At 40.8% G+C, this 19704-nt stretch overlaps 2 protein-coding genes across 2 annotated transcripts; both read right to left on the bottom strand.

Annotated features, from left to right (window-relative positions):
* Positions 1-203: 203 nt before the first annotated feature.
* tm2d2 (TM2 domain containing 2) lies at positions 204-3963 on the bottom strand. The gene is made up of 4 exons (XM_020488804.2): positions 3378-3963; positions 3064-3151; positions 2773-2888; positions 204-2178 (listed from the first exon to the last, which is right to left on the bottom strand). Exons 1-4 carry the CDS (start codon positions 3641-3643, stop codon positions 1965-1967), a joined length of 684 nt encoding a protein of 227 aa, XP_020344393.1. The 5' UTR covers positions 3644-3963; the 3' UTR covers positions 204-1964.
* Positions 3964-4531: 568 nt separating this feature from the next.
* On the bottom strand, positions 4532-11628 carry LOC109894933 (T-box transcription factor TBX3-like). The gene is made up of 8 exons (XM_020488592.1): positions 11333-11628; positions 10955-11222; positions 10621-10767; positions 10084-10160; positions 9868-9989; positions 9136-9314; positions 8837-8974; positions 4532-4567 (listed from the first exon to the last, which is right to left on the bottom strand). The coding sequence occupies exons 1-8, from the start codon at positions 11626-11628 to the stop codon at positions 4532-4534; spliced, it is 1263 nt and encodes a 420-aa protein (XP_020344181.1).
* Positions 11629-19704: the final 8076 nt, after the last annotated feature.

Genomic DNA, 19704 nt, shown 5'->3' with positions numbered 1-19704 from the left:
TGTAATGGGAGTCCATAGTTGTGGCTCAGTTGGTAGAGCAAGTACTAACATGTATGCAATCACTACTGTAAGTCACTCTGGATACAAGCGTCTGCTAAATTAAGTTTTTTAAAAAAATACAAATTAAACTGTGCTGCCCCTATTTTTCTACCAAAACTATTGAATTCAATGTGTTTAGAGAATATATTCAGCTCTACAGTTTGTATAGGCAGTTAGAGGCAAGTACCAATTGTGTTTTTATTCATGTACAATAACATCCTTACCTCGAAGTGGTGAATGACATTTGTGGGCACTTACACTAAAATCTTTATAGTGTTTTGCTTTGAAACCTTTTTTATTTTCTGTGTACTGGAATTTTTAATGGTAGCACTCTTATCAAGTGTACAGAAAAAAACACAATCAATCTGGAAAAACATGGTTCTTTTTTTTCTGTGCACGCTTCCATCTTTCCACTTAGCATGTCAGATGCAACAAATCAGATTCAAGTAGAAATACATTTAACCAACCTTGAGAAACATTTGATTGAACCACAAATACTTGATAGCACACACACAGTTTGCATTCCTTCTGTTTTTCTCAACCTGTCATTTTACAAGACACATACCATAAAATTCACCGGTAGATTTGACCATATTTACAGAAGACTGTCATTTCACATTTTTCCTATATTGAAAGGACATAGGGGAAATAGAGTTAAACATTTCAATGCATAACAAAATAATAAAAAACTATCCCAGAATTGAGGGTACATACAGCATTACTCCGTCTAAATGCATTTTAATCTAATTGTTTTCATTTGGAACACTAAATCAGAACTCAATTTGGAGTAATCTCTATAACAACCAGTACGGGTACAAAAGCTAAAAGTTGAGGCCAAAATAACAATATGTATACAGGTACTATGTACATATAATGTCAAATGTGAAATTTGGGCTTTAGTTAAGTGGGGTAAATTATTAGGAATCAAGAGTGAAATTCAAACCTATAACACAACAATGGTTTGATGAGACTTGGAAAAGACCACAGTATGAAAACGTATGTGACAAATACTGAATAGCTCAAATGGTTGACTTATACGCCATTACAAAGCTTCAGTGATTGGATAGAACACAAATATTTGTAGACTCCTCATCAGATGGTCAGACATGGTAATGCCTCAGATGTTGTGCAGTTTGTGCACGTATAAATCGCATAATGAAACTTATAGCCTAGATTTAAGCTTTCATATAGATAACATAGCAACAACCCATTTCCTTTGCTTCAACAGCTCAGTGCTCTAACCTGTACAACCAAATAAAATGTACACCAGCCACATGCCAACCACACCCCTGGTCCACATCACACATCTTTCACAACTACTCCTCTAGTTATCCCACGATGAGAGACGAAAGACTGATGAAAGACTAAAGCTGGATTTAAATTGCGGAAACAGCAGACAAGCGAATAATTGCCATCTATGGCGTGCGCAAGCATGAAGTGATACCCCGTCAGGTGACATGATTCTCTAGGAGAATCGGAGATAAAGGCCTCTGACACGTGGTCAGACTGCTCTGACCTGTAATTCACATATAAGCGATGATACTTAGTTGTCCCGCATCTCCGCAACGCAAACCCACCTTAAAGGGATACTTTGTGATTTTGCAATAAGGCCCTTTATCTACTTCCGCAGAGTCAGATATACTTGTGGATACCATTTTTATGTCTGTGTCCAGTATGGAGGAAGTCAGAGGTAGTTTCGCGAGCCAATGCTAACATGCTAGTAGATAACCATAGACTTCCAGTCATTGCGCTAATGCTAGTTAGCACTGGCTCGAAGAACTACCTCTGACTTCCTCCATACTGGACACAGAGACATAAAAATGGTATCCTCGAGTTCATCTGACTCTGAGGAAGTGGATAAAGGGCCTCATTGCCAAAATCTCGAAGTATGCCTTTGAAAGGTCTTCAACCCATGCTCTCTGGTCTCAGTAGAAGGTACACCAGTTGCTGTTGTCACTGGGCATGAGGCCTCCGGTGATGAGGAGGATGAGGTCCACGAACCACCAGATGCCAAGGCCTCCTAGGGTCAGTAGCTTGCCCACGGCTGTGCCTGTATGCCCCAGGCAGAACCTATCCACTCCAAAGCAACCCAGGAAGAACGAGTACAGCAGGGTGGTGATGAAATAGTGGCCAGTGTACCTGAAATTACAACAAGGCAGAGAGGAGAGGTGTCAATAACTGGAAGAAAAGACCAGGGGAGCCAATTAAAATAATTCTGATTAGATGGGATACAGCTTATGTCAGAATTGACCAAAATTGACTTTACGTATCAGGTTAGGAAAAAGTACGCAGCAGGTAAGGATAATTAATATAGTGGGTTATGATAATTTAATAAGGTTAGGAAAGGGGTTAGGGTTAGCTAAAATGCCCCCCAAAAAACAACTGTCAATTTCACATAAGCGGTATCCCATCCAGCCATGGGCCATTAAAAGTAACGTAACATGATGTAAAGGAATGTGTCCTATTGGTTTGTAAATACTGCTCTCTAGTGGTAAATCCATGTTAGCTTCCAAAACCATTTAAATTTCCAAGTCCAAGGACAGGTAAGTATATATATATAGTATTGACCTCCAAGCAGGTATTTCAAACCTGTTGAATGCTAGTGAAGTCAGGCATGGTGTCTATCTGTACCGTAAACCGGGAATGACTATTATCATCATATAACAACAATCAATGATGCATGAGCTTGTCAGAAACTGCAGAGTCAAGTACAGTAGCTAGATTCTCCCTTACTTGATGCAGGGCTCATTCCCTCTCAGGAACTCCCTGGGTCCAGCACATTCAATGTCATCCAGTGCCGTGCAGATGACTGGTGTGTGATTCACATCTTTGTGTACCTGCCCCCCAAACTAAATAAAGGTGGTGATTTAGTAAAACGACAGATGAGATGACACAATAAAAAGTCTACACATGAAATAGCAAGAATCTGACATGAATGTTCAACTACGCCCGTAATCTATCAAATTATGATAATGTAAGGCCACAGAGCAGGGTGGGGGGCCTATCCACTATGGTTTGACATACCTTCCAACAACCGTGTCCCATTTCCAGAATGGCAGTGGAGTTCTGTGCATGGTCCACTGGATCTTGACAGTGGATGAACTCCTCTGGTCTTCACATGCACAGAAAAAGTTGAAATTACGTATTTATTCAGTGTATTTTGTGTAGCACGTGAAGAACTGTATATGGGCGTTTAGAAAACAGGCAGGATGGACAGGGCCCTGAGCCCCTCCGAAAAATAAAAGCAAGGGGGTGACACACATCAATTTTGAGAGGGCAGTCTCTGAAAGCAAATTGATGTTGCACTGTTGTTATTGAAACACAAATCAAATACTTACAGATAGCTGCAGAGGACAACTGGTGACGGAGGTCTGTATTCATACAGTTCAGTATAATTCACGCGTTCAACTGGTATGATGTGATACGTAGTCACGTTATCTTGTGGCTGCTCACTGGCACTGAATGCAGCTGTTGTTGCCCTCTGTCCGGGTGAGTCTGATGAATTCTGGGAGTATATTCCTTCCAAACATTGCAAAAGCAACACTGACAGTAGCAAGAGAACTTGCCCGCACATCAGTATGTAATTAAGTGAAATCCTAGCCATCTTCTCAACTTTGGTTGAACTGCGGCTATGTTATAGCTAGCTAGCGTGCTAGATTGTTGGCTACATTAGATTGGAAAAATCGTCCGTTAGAAAGCAATGACTAGCTTGCTGGCTAGCTAACAAGCTAACAGAACGAATATAATATCTGATCGCAATCTAACAGTTTCCTGTCGAATAGGTTGGCTAATACAGATTCAATTTATTAGTGTTTCACATCATACCGATATATGAGTAGCGTATTTCAAAGATGAGAACAATGAAAAGTCTCGTTGTTTTGTTATTTCCTCCAGCTGGGGTGAAACAGGATGTGACCCGAATCTTATAATTTTTCTACTTTTTTTACGGCAGTGAACTCTAACGCAACTCAATGCCAATGCCGCCATCTATTGTGGTGGAGTGAGACATGCATGAGCGTGTGCGCTCCAAAATGCAAGAAGCCTACCTTTGTACCTTTAAAATATTTCCTGTAGTAAGACGTTCCAAATTAGACAAATAAACATTTTAGAAATCAAATATATCTATATGTGTATATGCCTATATCAGAACAACCTCTACACACTAAAACATGTGGGTTCCTCAAGGGTTCTTTGGGAAGGGTGGTGGTTCTATGTGGAACCATACTGTCCCTTTGAGCCCTTTAATGGTTATTCACAGTTCAAAAAAGGGTTATTTCCTAACTTAGTGATAATTCAAATGTAGGAGCAGTGGCTCATTATAATATTTTGGAGTGTGGTTTGTGCACAGCTCTTTTTGTGCAGCCATCAGTGAGTGGCATTCCTGTTTCTCTAATCTGTTGTGTTATGCTTTTTCATGTTACATATGATTATGGCCAGTGATGGTGTTTTGTGAAAGACTTATGTATGGCCTTGTTGAGGATGGTTGACTAAATCAGTAGTTCTCAATTCTCTCCTCACGGATCCCCAGCTGTTCCAGAGATAGCCATCTGATTCAACTTATTAATAAACATAATAATGAAACCTATGGGATTTTAACAATACAATGTAGCTATTACTGTGTGATCACCCGCTCTTGCAGCCGATGACCTTTAAACAGGTCAACATTCACAAGGCCGCAGGGCCAGACGGATTACCAGGACGTGTACTCCAAGTATGCGCTGACCAACTGGCAAGTGTCTTCACTGACATTTTAAACCTCTCCCTGTCTGAGTCTGTAATACCAACATGTTTCAAGCAGCCCACCATAGTCCCTGTGCCCAAGAACACTAAGGTAACCTGCCTAAATGACTACTGACCCGTATCACTCACGTCTGAAGCCATGAAATGCTTTGAAAGGCTGGTCATAGCTCCATCAACACCATTATCCCAGAATCTCTAGACCCACTCCAATTTGCATACCGACCCAACAGATCCACAGATCATGCAATCTCGATTGCACTCCACACTGCCCTTTCACACCCGGACAAAAGGAACACCTATGTGAGAATGCTATTCATTGACCACAGCTCAGCGTTCAACACCATAGTGCCCTCAAAGCTCATCACTAAGCTAAGGACCCTGGGGCTAAACACCTCCCTCTGCAACTGGATCCTGGACATCCTGACGGGCTGCCCCCAGGTGGTAAGGGTAGGTAACAACACATCCACCACGCTGATCCTCAACACGGGGGCCCCTCAGGGGTGCGTTTTCAGTCCCCCCCCCCCCCCCCTCTGCTCCCTGTTCACTCATGACTGCACGGCCAGGCACGACTCCAACACCATCATTCAGTTTGCCAATGACACAACAGTGGTAGGCCTGATCACTGACAACAATGAGACAGCCTATAGGGAGGAGGTTAGAAACCTGACCGTGTGATACAAGGACAACAACCTCTCCCTCAACGTGATCAAGACAAAGGAGATGATTGTGGACGACAGGAAAAGGAGGACCGAGCAAGCCCCCATTCTCATTGACGGGGCTCTAGTGGAGCAGGTTGAGAGCTTCAAGTTCCTTGGCGTCCACATCACCAACAAACTAACATGGTCCAAGCACACCAAGACAGTCGTGAAGAGGGCAAGATAAAACCTATTCCCCCTCAGGAGACTGAAAAGATTTGGCATGGGTCCTCAGATCCTCAAAAGGTTCTACAGCTGCACCATCGAGAGCATCCTGACTGGTTGCATCACTGCCTGGTATGGCAACTGCTCGAGCTCCAACCACAAGGCACTACAGAGGATAGTTTGTACGGCCCAGTGCATCACCGGGGCCAAGCTTCCTGCCATCCAGGACCTCCATACCAGACGGTCAGAGGAAGGCCCTTAAAATTGTCAAAGACTCCAGCCACCCTAGTCATAGACTGTTCTCTCTGCTACTGCATGGCAAACGGTACTGGAGCGCCAAGTCTAGGTCCAAGAGGCTTCTAAACAGCTTCTACCCCCAAGACTCCTGAACACCTAATCAAATGGCTACCCAGACTATTCACATTGCCCGCTCCCCCCTGCTATGCTGCTGCTACTCTCTGTTATTATCTATGCATAGTCACTTTAATAACTTTGCCTACATGTACATATTACCTCAATTACCTCGACTCTCCGGTGCCCCCGCACATTGACTCTGTATCGGTACCCCCTGTATCGGGTCTCCGACATTGACTCTGTATCGGTACCCCCTGTATATAGTCTCCACATTGACTCTGTATCGGTACCCCCTGTATATAGTCTCCACATTGACTCTGTATCGGTACCCCCTGTATATAGTCTCCACATTGACTCTGTATCGGTACCCCCTGTATATAGTCTCCACATTGACTCTGTATCGGTACCCCCTGTATATAGTCTCCACATTGACTCTGTATCGGTACCCCCTGTATATAGCCTTTCTATTGTTATTTTACTGCTGCTCTTTAATTAAAAGTTATTTAGAGAGCCATTCTCCAGGTTCTATAAAGAACCATAAAAAAAGTGTCATAGTCCCAAAAAGGGTTGTAACCTTTTGTTGGTAGTATATAGATCTTTAGGAAAGGGTTTTTTATAGCAGAGTTTCCCAAACTCGATCCTGCCCACATTTAAATCAGCTGTTTATAGTGCTAGGGTAAAAACCAAAACGTGCACCCAGCAGTGGTGGAAAAGGTACCCAATTGTCATAGAGTAAAAGTATAGATTCGTTAATAACAAGTTACTCATGTAAAAGTCACATAGTAAAATACTATTTGAGTAAAAGTCTAAAAGTATTTGGTTTTAAATATACTTAAGTATCAACAATACATTTAATTGCTCAAATATACTTAAGTATCAAAAGTAAAAGTATAAATCATTTCAAATTCCTTATATTAAGCGGCACCATGTTCTTATTTTAAAATGTACGCATAGCCAGGAGCACACCCCGAAACTCAGACATTATTTACAAAATATGCATTTGTGTTTAGTGAGTCCGCCAGACCATAGGCTGTAGGGATGACCACGTGTTCTCTTGATAAGTGCGTGAATTTTCTAATTATCCTGTTCTGCTCAGCGTTCAAACTGCAAGGAGTACTTTAGATTGTCAGGGAAAATGTATGGAGTAAAAATACAATATTTTCTTTAAGAATGTAGTGAAGTAAAAGTAAACGTTGTCAAAAATATAAATAGTAAAGTAAAATACAGATACTCTAAAAAACGACATAAGTAGTACTTTCAAGTATTCTTACTTAAGTACTTTACACCACTGGCACCCAGGGGGGGATATTAACAATACAATGTAGCTATTAAACCAGAATTTTAAAAAATCCTGTATGGTTCTTTAAACCTTTTGAGATTGAGAAAGGTTATTTATGAAGCCATTTTCCATAAATGTTCTATAAAGACCCATTAAAAAGTGTCATAGTCCCAAAACGGGTTGTAACCTTTTGTTGGTAGTATATAGATCTTTAGGTCCCATATAGCAGCAAAAGGGTTCCGCTATGGTTACAGGCTAAATGACCCTTATTTGGCACTATATATGACCATTTGTTTAAAGAGATAACGGAACGATATATCCAACAATATCATTTATCATCTAATGAAGAACAATAACTTAAAAATACATATCTTTGGAACAATATGTTTTATAGGTATTCAAATGAAAGTAGCCAACATTGGGATAAACAAATTAAATAATTTAGCAAAGTAGGTATCATTTTGAAGTGTTCAAATCGTACAAAGTACGGATGTAGCCAATTAATGTCTAACTTTTTTCGTTTGAAATAATATGAAACTTTTAAAACATAAAGTGCATAGATATGAACATCCATTCAAAAACTTCCTCAATTATCAAAACATAAATAGACCATTAAACAGAATACTTTTATTTCGTTGAACATTATTTTGTGGAGTTCATAAAACACATTTAAGTGCAGTTATTCAAATGAACAATCATGCAAAGAGCTATAGGCCTATGTCTGTTAAACCAATAATTGGTTGTAATAATTTATAGGTATACAAGATTCTCCCCAGAAATATTGTGACAATTGTTTTGGATCAATTGTTTTGGATCTATTTTGACAATATTGTCTTCATAAAATATTGAAACTGCAAATTATATTGGTAATTGACACACCATTGGCTTTTCAATGTTTAACAAGTCAGCAAAAACATTCCTCCATAAAAATGTGAATGAATAGAAAACGAATTTCTCCAATTTCTCAAAGACTTCTAAACCGAAATAAATCATATTTACATTTGAATCTACACTCGTTCTTTGGTTGGAAAATATAGAGGTTCAAAACTGTTTCTATAGAAGTAATTGGCTGAGTGAAAACATTGGAGATTTATAGCAGATAAACTTCAGTGCCACCAACAAACACATTACAGTAACAACACACAAGCGCAACCATATTCCAGAGACGTAAACAATGTTATACATTCTGCATTATCATACTGTTTTAAATGCCTTTTGGTTTGATATCAAACACTTCAATCTTCATTCATATGCAATAAAGAAAAATCTCATAATTTTGATCAGTTTGTTAGATGTATTTCCTAGGAAGATAAATCTCTGTCTAGGAGTCTATGCCGCTGACCAGCTGTTACATACATTGAAGCTGATCCATGCCACCCTTGCTGGATACGCTTTTTGCCGGTGGCGCACAATAACCAAGTGGCAAGGAATTGATGTTGACCTCTGATGTAGGCCTACAGTCCAATCTGGCAGCAATCGGACTATTTCCAAAAATGTAACAATTCACGTCTCTATCAGTCATAAAATGAATAGATTTCAGTGGTGTCGAACAGTTGTCTGGTACGCTATTGGGAATGGAGTAGGGTCTGAACCGGGTTCGAGGGCGCACTGGGGTCGATGCTGTGGTGGACTGAGGAGCCGCTGCTGCCAAATAGGAGTAGGGGTAGGGAAAAATACCACCAATTGGAGAAACGGTGAGGCCCTGCATGGGAAATAAAGAAAGAGCGGTTAGAGCTAGCAAAGTTTACTGTTATTTTCATAATAAAGACTTAAATTAGCCTACTTAATTTACGTGCGTCATGGGCACACATATCAAGGCAGCCTATTGAGTATCGTTACTAAATTAATAAATGACTGGCATACCTGTGATGCCATAGCATGCTGCTGAAAGTTCACGGGTAATCCTGACGTTCCTGACACTCTTTGTAAAGAAGATGCCAGGATACCAGCCGTGCCCATGGCGCACACTCCGCCAGATGACACAGCTGCAAGCCTGTGACCCATGGCTGCTACACTGGAGAAAGTTCTCCCCTGCATGTTGACTTGGGCAGCGGGGTGTAGGAGACGGTGTGCGACACCCAAGGGGTTGATGATATATCTTGTTAAATCCGGTGGATAAGAATAGCAGGGAAGAAAATTACTGCATTCTAGGCCTGTGATGTGAGCTCTTTGGTCCGTTTCCACCGTTAGAGGCTGGAATGACTCCGTTGCATTCGGCTCCTCTGCTCTAAAGCAACGTGTCCTACCGCCAGTTATGGCATTTATATGGTCCTGTTTTGGATGATCTGTGTCTGTTTCGGAGCCGAATGAGTCCACTAAAGCCCTGTCCGTTTTGCAGTGCCCTGTGATAATATTTGGACCAGGTTTCAGTTTCTCTGTGGCAGTTGAGATTTTTCGCAAGTCTTGTCCAACGTAATGCCCATCCTTGCTTTCTTGACTGCTTTCGCCTGCACTTTCACAGACATCTAACATGATTATAAAAAGCCACTGTTGTTTGTAAACTGAGAACAAGTTGAGGCTAAACAATTCTTATAGTAAGAATTAAAGCAACATTTTTAGCTATTCATTTCGTTATCATTTCGTTATCATACAAACCGGATGATTTTGAGTTTCCTGCGCTTTTCAGTGGAGCCTCATCCAAAGAGTCACAGGAGATTTCATTGTCTTCTTGCATTCGCGTCTCATTGGATTTTTGTGAATTAATCCTCAGTTGTTTCCTACTCAAAAAATAACATATTTCAGTTTTGACAATTAAGAGTTTCTAAAATGATTTATTATATTAATTTACGTTTGTCGTTTTTTTTGTCTCACCTTTTTTCTCTTCTCCCATTGCCAGTGTCACGGAATCCTTTGGCGAAAGGATTGTTATCAATTTTCAGTTGTGTAATCTGAAAATATAGAAAACACTGTAATGACTGTAATGTTTATAAACATTAGACCAGTAATTTATCACATTTTAATACTAATAATCAGAGTCTCTTAGGCTAATTACAGGGATAGCTCAGGAATAGTTTCAAACAAAATATTTTTTCCACAAGAAGTTCGTAAAGGTTTTATAAGCAGTTAGTTAACCTTGTTAAAATATTGCACATTTAGAACGATACATTTGACAACATAAAATCTACATTTCATTGCTTGCCAGATATTGAGCCTTGGGTAACTAATCTGCAATAGAGTAGGCTATTTAGCAATAAGTCAGTAATTAATTTAGGCCACAACATAAACTCTTTACAAACTCTTTATGGGTAATTTATGTCATGCGTTTAATTCCCATTTTCCAGAGGTCTACCAATACGAAAAATATAATGATATTCTGAAAGTTGCTTTATAAAATGACGAAGGGCCTACCTTATCGTTTTGATATGCAGTTACAGCGATGAATTCTGTCTCAGAAAAGACATAGGTCATGAACGTGCTATATGGCAGTTGTAGAATATCGTTGGCCCTCACAACGTGAAACCTAACCTGGTATTTGTGCATTGAGTTAAGAATCGTCTGCAATTGGAGACAAAATACATTTTAAAGAATACATTAGGCCTAGTCATCAACTGGAACTTTACGCAGTTCAATACAAAATAGTATATTTCAGTTATATTGTAGCTAATGTAACAATACATTAAATGAGTCAAACTACACATGCAAATACTACATTATTAACACATAACGCGTATTTGGAACGTACAAACCCATGCTTGTCCAAGATGTTGTTTGTCAATTTTAGTTTGTGAAAATTGACCACTTTTGACATCCATTGCTCGCCAGAAGCGGGACTGTCTGGGTGTATGTACATCCTCTTTGGCATTTCAGGATCTGCCTTTCCTGCTACCATCCAATCTGAGTTGTGAAACTTGTACCTGCACTCGTCGGCCGCCACAATATCCATCAGCAAAATATATTTTGCCATTTTGTTCAAGCCAGTACATCTGGCTTTGAACGCTGGAAACATGCGCCTGGAGTAAAGGGAACACACATCGATTTCAAATCATCCTACAGTCCTCTAAATTAAAAACGATCAACGTTATTGTCTACATGGTTATTGATGATATGTCATAACATTTACCTTCCTGATTTTGTTATGACCATTTCAGTGCCGAATTTGTGGAATTGTGTCCAAAGTTCCCTCGCCTCCAAGTTAACCTTTGGATCATCCTCGGTGGCATCCTCTGTCCCCCCCGTTTTAGGAGGCCTGAGTTTGGCAGACTGGGTGGCAGCATGGTGTTCCAGCGAGGATAAGCGGAGGATCGTTTCGGCATTGCCTAGATCCAGCGTGGGGTGCCTTTGCGCAACAGGCAAGGGAAGAGACCTGTGGGAAGTTAGTGCAATGACAGGGAAAAACGGAGGTTGTCGGGCCAGCATTGTGTCGATGGTGATATCCGAAGCAGTGTTTGGTAAAAACGGTTGGAATGCCATACAACTGGATCTCTCATTCAAAAATAATTCAGCCTCTTTATTTCAAGTTGTTTCAAGGTATAGGACAACCGATGTCTCCCTTCGTTTCTTAAATACACACGTTTGATATTTGGGCGAGGCTATATCTAGTCTGTGAAAATGTTCTCAAGTTTATTTCAAGCTGGTATTTCGTTGCCATTTCATCGTAATGAAATTTAAAAGTGACTATTATCAGAACAAAAAAGTAGCATGGGTCTAGCTCTATAGCCAACTATTTCGAATTTCAGTGCAGCCAATTTTATTTGTCACGTTTGTGTAGAAATTAAATCCAGAGAAATGTTACCGGTTGATTGCATTCCATAATCTTTCATTGCAATCAATTCTCTTCTATTCTTATTCACGAGTTCCAGAAAAAAACTGTGATAGAGGCAATATCCCATCAAAGACCCGCGTGCGCCTGGCTCATGGTCTTCCTTCCGAACTATGCTAATATGTTGCACCGTCCGAGCAAGAGTTGATTGGCTCTTTGACACCTTGGACCAGTCGTATATTCCATTATGGGTGTGTTTTTACGGGTCAGGTGGCGAGTTCAGTAAGCAATATTGTAACCTGGGGTGTTGGGTCGACAGGCGATCCTGTCTCTGCCACCTCACAGGTGATCAAAAGACAACTTTCAAGAGCCATATAGTCGGACGGAGTGTTAGTGAGCAATCAAGGATTTAGTGCGTATAATTGCAGCAAGGAGCTGTCCACGTGTGTGTGGTGCTGAAATCCACATCTCAACAATCATTTGACTGAGTAGGCTTATGGTCTGATCCACATTGCCTTGCTGAGATGAAAAACAACATAGGCTACATCTAAGAAAATCAGTGATTGGGGCGGCAGGAAGCTAGGTGGTTAAGAGCGTTGGGCCAAATAACCGATATGTCGCTGGATTGATTCCACGAGCCGACTAGGGGAAACATCTGTCGATGTGCCCTTGAGTTGAGCAAGGCACCTAACACGAATTTCTCCTGTAATCACTCTGGTTAGGTGCGTCTGCTAAATAAATAAACATTATTATAATAATAGGTAAATGTGGTATGCAAACATAGTAGACAGTAGCATACAGTATGTTTCACATCACAATCAATAAATACAAATGTATCCTAAATCAGTGTGGTTATCCAGATTATCAGCTAAAATGCTGGAGAATATCTGATTATTAACGTGTTTAGGTATTTAGGCTAATTCATTAACTATAAGCATGACTTTCGTTTTGAATGATTAGAATCATAAAGATATTTCATTATGACAGTTTAGGGCATACTTGACAACTATTATCCACTATAGGCTAATTTTTAAGAATTAATTTTACACAATTGGCAATCAAAATGCTTGGCTACAATTCAAAACCAGTCTCATCATCAAGTAGCCTATTTCTCAAATCAAATGTTCAGACAGTGATCATTTTAACAAATATGTCTGACTGCCAGACAACTCTTATTTCAAAGTCAATAACTCTGTCTACCTTGTCCTCTGCTGTCACTTTTTTAAAGTGTTTCAATAGACATTTTTCATTTTATAGACCAAGACCACATTTAACTGCTGCACAATCAAGAAAATACCAGTGACCATCCTATATGCTGGCATTCCTATTAAAACACATTCCCTTGTGCTTCAATCTTCCCACACCATTCCTGTGCCCCATGGTTTCCTGGACCCACACTGTGACAGCCTTGTGACATGAGAACTATGCTGCATGGGGACAGTCTGCAGCCAGGGCCTCTGCTCTGCACAGCTAGAAGGTCTGCCAGCGATTGTCCAGGCTGGATTAGTCTCTGGATTTAGTTACAGACCTTTTTATTGCTCAATGGTCCATGGCAGGCTAGGAACGTACCAGTGAAAGCCTTCAGTGAGTGAGAGCGGCAGGTTCGTGACACAAAGTCTCAGACACACGTTAAACCTCCAGTGTCATTAGTTTGCTTTCACCAAGGCTGGCTATGTCAATTTCCTTTCTGCAATTTTGTGTGAATTGATACAAGGTTTATGCTACTACTTATGCTACTACACTATAGATTTCTTTCATCTTTAAAATGCAAGTAAGGCAGACACTGTATACAGCACAGTGCTGTAGAGCTGACACAGTGATCCAGTGAACAAAACTAAGGGATCACTATGACAAACCAACTGATGTTTGACCCTTCTGATACCCAGGGACTTGCTGTGAATTCAGGAGATACAACAACATGTGACCTATGATAAAATCCTGAGCTAGACATGCGTCTAATTCTGGGGTTACACTAGATATGTAGCAGCGCCGGAACTGATGATGACCCAATCTTTTTCTGGCAGGAGAGCAAGGGGAAAACCCTGCCTGTCCATCAGCAAACTTCAAAGGCTCAGTGAGTAATCTGAAACAGGCCACAGAGAATGAGAGCAAACAAGACGCCTGGCTGTTATTTGTAGGCTTGGCCACAAGCTGAAACCTGTCACTGGATAAACCGCAGAGTTCTATTGGGTCACTGCCCAGCGACATCCTCTCCCTGCAAAATGTCTACATTATGCCCCTGTTAGGACATGAGGGACATAAGGGGTCCAGACTCTGGGACACCACTTGCTGAGGGGTGCTTGGGGAAGCACTTGCCCAGAAGTAGATTTTAGCCTTGTTGTCACCCAACATTAACTATCATCAACACAGACTGCACTGGTATCACTGTTTAGTGGAAACAGTGTACACATGCTGTACAGTCTCAGGGAGTATCCAAAATGGAGACACCACCACCCCTGGTTCAAACCGTGCCAGTTTTTTGTCGTCAGGGCCCAATTCATCTCTCATGGACAGATCTACGTAAATATAACTGGTATTGTAGAATCTGTCGGGAAGGAATGGGATGCGTGTGATTTACTCTTGAGTCATTTAGCAGATGCTCTTATCCAGAACGACTTACAGTGGGATAACGAGCAGCAGTAGTTCCGGTGTTTGGGTTTCTCGTCACTGGTTATTTGGACAAATCATGATTTCACAGGTGTCAAATGTCCCCTCCCTTTCCAAATTTCGGCCCATTCGGCCCGTAACTTTCAAAGAGATAGGATGGAGCTCCTCATTCTGGTTCCACTACTAGTTCTATCATCTCTTTATCTCTTCTCATGTATGGGCACAATAATTGAATCCAGCATCTGACCAATTACATGATACTTTAGTTGTGGATTAACTGAGATAAGGGCCCAATGTACCACCCTCTACTGGAGGTCCCCTGACCTCTTGGGCACTGGGAGCATGAAGAGCATCCTTATCGCTGTTCAAATAACAGGAAGCAAAGATGTTATGGTGACAGGCATCGTCCCTCTCCTATGCACCAAAGTGACTTCAACATTAATCTGATATCTTAATCTTATAGAGTGAGCTTGTCAGAGGAGTGGGTTGGTTATTAGGTGACACACCACAGCACACTCAAAGTCTGAACAAGTAGTACCACAGTCTACACTGGAATTGATGATCTGCGGATTCAGAATTACATTCTGTACAATGCAAATCAATCATCTTGCCAAATTATTTTATTAACTTATTGTTCAGGCAGGAATACATTTCCTTGGCAAATATTAAAGGTCCAATGCAGCCGTTTTTCTCAAATAATTTCTGGGTAACAATTAAGTTACAATCACATTACTGTGATTAAAAAATAATAAAAATTGTCAAAAATAAACAAAAATCACTTCTAGTAAAGAGCAACTTCTCAAGTAAAATTGTTGATAGGACTGTCAGAGAGTTGTCTGAGTGTGGAGGGCAAAACTGAAAACTAGCTGTTATTGACAGAGCGGTTTGGAAATTTCTTTCTTATTGGTCTAATAACTAATTTACCACCTGGTGATGTTACCAGGCTGGCCAAAACTACATCCTTTCAGCCTGTGTAATGGTGTGGGGAATGTTTTTCTGCCACATGTTAAGTCCCTTGATACCAATTGAACAATGTTTCCATGCCCCAAATAATTCAGGCTGTTCTGGAGGCAAAGGGGGGTCCGACCTGGTACTAGATGGGTGTACCTAATAAACTGCCCATGAGTGAAAATGCTATTTTCGACTGCACTGGGCCTTTAACAATTTATAATTATAAACAACTCTGATCAATGTCTTCTGTAGCACTAATATATCATGTCCTCTAGCCTAACCCGGCCATGGAATTACAGGTCATAGCCAGGGCCAGGGTCATTGGAAGCTCTCCAAACCACTGTGGCCATCCTGTCTCCCTAACACCTCTGATGTTTGGACAGTTCAATGTTGATGAATGGTCTAACAGCAGCAGGTCAGTGTGACTGAACATATTTGGACTTTGGAGGTATAAGAAATGTAGTTAAACAGAGGAGAAGAGGTGCTAAAGGAGAGAGTCCTGAGTTACGTACCAAATGGCACCCTATTCCCTATGGGCCCTGGTCAAAAGTAGTGCATCAACTGAAATGTTATTATTATGTAGAGAATAGGGTGCCATTTGGGATGATGCCCTGGGGTACATAGGTATCAAATGCACAGCAGCCGAGTGGCGAGGTGATGGGGAGACTGTCTGGTGATCAGACCTTTCTTATTTTGTACATTATTCATGGCCTCACGGTCAGATAATCTCATGGGCAGATTCTGCGTGTAAACCGAGAGAATCTGCCAGGACTGAAGGGATGCGTGAGGTCTGAGCAGCATTAGTTCAATTCTAGATTTTTTTTTGTCACTGGTTATTTGGATGTATCAGGTTTGGGACTAAGGTGGTGCTTAAACTGTTTTGCTTCGAGTGCTTTGTGTGTGTGCCTACACAGAGACAATCTGGCGTGGGACGCACAAATATCATACCCCCTCAAAATGCTAACCTCCCATGTCATTGTAATGGTGTGAAGTTAGCATGTCTTGGGGTTATGATATTTGTATGCCTGTAACTTTCTCACTCATCATTAATCACGATTCATTCAGGCATATCTATAACCATGGTAGCATCCACATAAAAGTAGAAGTGTTTAGAAACATATTATATTCTTATTTACAATAAAAGGGACTCCAAAATGAAACAATACATTATTGACCATACATTTTTATTGGAAACAAAATCATCTGAAACACAACCAAAACAAACAGCAAATGCATCCAACAAGTTTGCAGAGTCACAAGCTTGATGTAGTCATTGCGTGCTAGAAGTATTGGACCAAATACTAAATGTTTGACTACTTTAATACACTTTAATTTGTGCCAATACTTTTGTTCCCCTTAAATGGGGGACTAAGTACAAAAAGTTCTGTAATTTCTAAACGGTTCACATGAATAAAAATACCCTCAAATTATAGCAGATAGTCTGCACTTTAACCTCATAGTGTCACGACTTGCACCGAAGGTGGTTCCTCTCCTTGTTCGGGTGGTGCTCGGTGGTCGGCGTCGCCGGCCTACTAGCCATCACCAATCCATGTTTCCTTTTCCATTTGTTTTGTCTTTGGTTCATTCACACCTGGTTTTCATTTGCTTTAATTTCTGTGTGTATATTTACACCTGTTTCCCGCTTAGGTTTGTGTGGGATTATTTTCATGTTGCTCGTTGAGGTTGTTTATGCACGTGTGTGTCGTGTTATAGGATAAGTAAGGAGTGTTGTTTTTCTCCTTCCGTGAGTGACTGTGTGTTCCTATGTTTTGAGCGTTTATTGATATTGTACCTGAACCGTTTTTGGACATGCCTATTAAAGACGCTAATTTGACACCTCTGCTCTCCTTGACTCCTAACTAGCACAAAGTTGCAATACATAGTTCATGTATTATTTCAAATACAACGTGCTGGAGTATAGAGCCAAAGCAACAACAAAATTGTCACTGTCCCAATACCTTTGGAGCTCACTGTAAGTAGCTATGGCCTTGAACAGGAGATACCACTATTATCTGTTTTTGACAAAAATCAACATCAAAAGCTAAAAAGCTATTATCACTAAAACATTACTAACTAAAGTGAAACATTATGTTTCAACGAAGCATTGGAAATTGAACTTTTAGCGTGGCTGCCTGTCACCATTCCCTGTGGACGACTGGCACAGATAGACTGGGGTGGTGTCCCAAATGGCACCCTATTCCCTATGTAGTGCACTACTTTTGACTAGGCCCCATAGGGTCCTAGTCACACCCTATTTGGACTGTTGATGTTCACAGTTTCTCTAGGATCAATAGGTCTCATAAACATTAAGGCAAACCTCTATAGGGCTTGAGTCCCGCTTCTGGTTATTTATAGGGCTTGACCATTTGGTTATTTGTTCATGTTTATTCGTCTGAAGATGTAGTTTGAAATTCAGAGCTGATATAGGATCTTACTGGTTCCCTGATACACTTAAATTAATATGTCATCATAGTTCTGAGACTCATTGAGCCTCCTATTAGACTCCTATTAGAAGCAACATGCAACAATTTCAATGATTTTACTGAGTTACAGTTCATATAAGGAAATCAGTCAATTGAAATACATTTGTCAATGGATTTCACATGACTGGGAAGGTGCACAGCCCTGGGTGGGCCTGGGAGGGCATAGTCCCACCCACTGGGAGCCAGGCCCAGCCAATCATACTGAGTTTTTCTCCACAAAAGGGCTTTATTACAGACAGAAATAATCCTCATTTTCATCAGCTGTACTGGTGGCTGGTCTCAGACAATCAAACAGGTGAAGAAGCCGGATGTAGAGGTCCTGACTGGAGTGGTTACACGTGGTCTGTGGGTTGTATGGCCTGTGTGGCCTGGAGGCAGCTTATGGTAGAGAAATAAACATTCAATTCTCTGGCAACAGCTCTGGTAGACATTCCTGCCGCTCCTTCAAAATTTGAGACATCTGTGGCATTGTGTTGTGTGACAAAACTGCACATTTTAGAGTGGCCTTTTATTGTCCCCAGCACAAGGTGCAACTGTGTAATGATCATACTGTTTAATCTGCTTCTTTATATGCCACACGTGTCAGGTGGATGGATTATCTTGGCAAAGGAGAAATGCTCACTAACAATGATGTAAACAAATTTGTGCAAACAATTTGAGAGAAATTTGCTTTTTGTGTGAATGGAACGTTTCTTGGATCTTTTATTTCAGCTCATGAAACATGGGACCAATACTTTACATGTTTATTTTTTTGTTTAGTATCATTAGACTATCCTGACCCATTTTGGGGCATATGAGTTTCTGTCATACTGTCCTGCCTTCTGAGTTGGATAGCTGGCCTCCTGGGATTGGGTATATTGTAAAAGTAACACACACAACAGCACATTCAAAGTAATGTATTGACATTTCTGTGCAGAAAATGGGGCTACTCTTCAAGATTAGCAAAGGACTGCCAGACTCAGTAAACTGTGATTGGAAGTCCTGCAGTTTCAGCACCTTTTATAGAATTGAACATCAATCCAGATAATGAATGTAGAGAAAGGTAAATGAAGAAGAATAAAATGAAGTATAGGCTACGTTATGCATCTATCTTCCTTTGCTCTGTATCCCTCAGGCCTTTTGTAACGGATGGCGCTGCCACAGGTCTGTACCTTGGAGATGATATGGAGGTATCTGCTGTAATAAATGATGTCAGTGACAGAGAGGTGTTGGCACATTGCACATAAGACTGAAACATCTGAAGTAAACACTTTCATTTATTTAAGACTCCAACTCTCTCAACGTACAGCATTAGCAAAGTTTTAACAGTTTGAAATAACTTCATCAAATCATAGTTTGATGTTTTTCCCCCTATGAATTATCTACGTCAATATGGCGTTGTGTTTAGCTGGAGCTGTTACCACGAAGAGTATGGTGTTGTCCTGTCCTGTCCTGTCCTGTCCTGTCCTGTCTGGGACAGGACAACCCCCCCCCCCCCCCGACCTGCTACCTCCTCCTTCTTCAACCCTTGTTCATTCACTTTCCTCTTTCACTCAGCTTCAATGGATTTATAGCCTTGTTGTTATTGATAAGCAGACATGGATTCTTCCCAATAATAAAACCTTTGGTTTGTGTAAAGTTTGTGGTCCAAGTGTATTTGCTGAATAGTGATTTTCATTCACAAGCCTTGGCGCATACATTTTAGATGTGAAA

This window comes from Oncorhynchus kisutch, linkage group LG8 (genome assembly GCF_002021735.2).
Source record: "Oncorhynchus kisutch isolate 150728-3 linkage group LG8, Okis_V2, whole genome shotgun sequence".
Classification (NCBI taxonomy): Eukaryota; Metazoa; Chordata; class Actinopteri; order Salmoniformes; family Salmonidae; genus Oncorhynchus; species Oncorhynchus kisutch.
This window is presented reverse-complemented; position numbering and strand designations above follow the sequence as displayed.

Bases quoted from the DNA above. Each gene is read 5' to 3' on its own strand.
- tm2d2 (XM_020488804.2), bottom strand. From the start codon at position 3,643: ATGGCTAGGATTTCACTTAATTACATACTGATGTGCGGGCAAGTTCTC. The intron at 2,889-3,063 runs GTATGTCAAACC...ACCTTTATTTAG, and splicing joins TGGGACACGGTTGTTGGAAG to TTTGGGGGGCAGGTACACAA. The intron at 2,179-2,772 runs GTAAGGGAGAAT...TTGTAATTTCAG, and splicing joins GGGAATGAGCCCTGCATCAA to GTACACTGGCCACTATTTCA.
- LOC109894933 (XM_020488592.1), bottom strand. From the start codon at position 11,628: ATGCTGGCCCGACAACCTCCGTTTTTCCCTGTCATTGCACTAACTTCC. The intron at 9,315-9,867 runs GTTTGTATGATA...CCGCTGCCCAAG, and splicing joins AGGAAACTCAAAATCATCCG to TCAACATGCAGGGGAGAACT. The intron at 4,568-8,836 runs GTACCAGACAAC...TCTCTGGAACAG, and splicing joins CCTACTCCATTCCCAATAGC to CTGGGGATCCGTGAGGAGAG.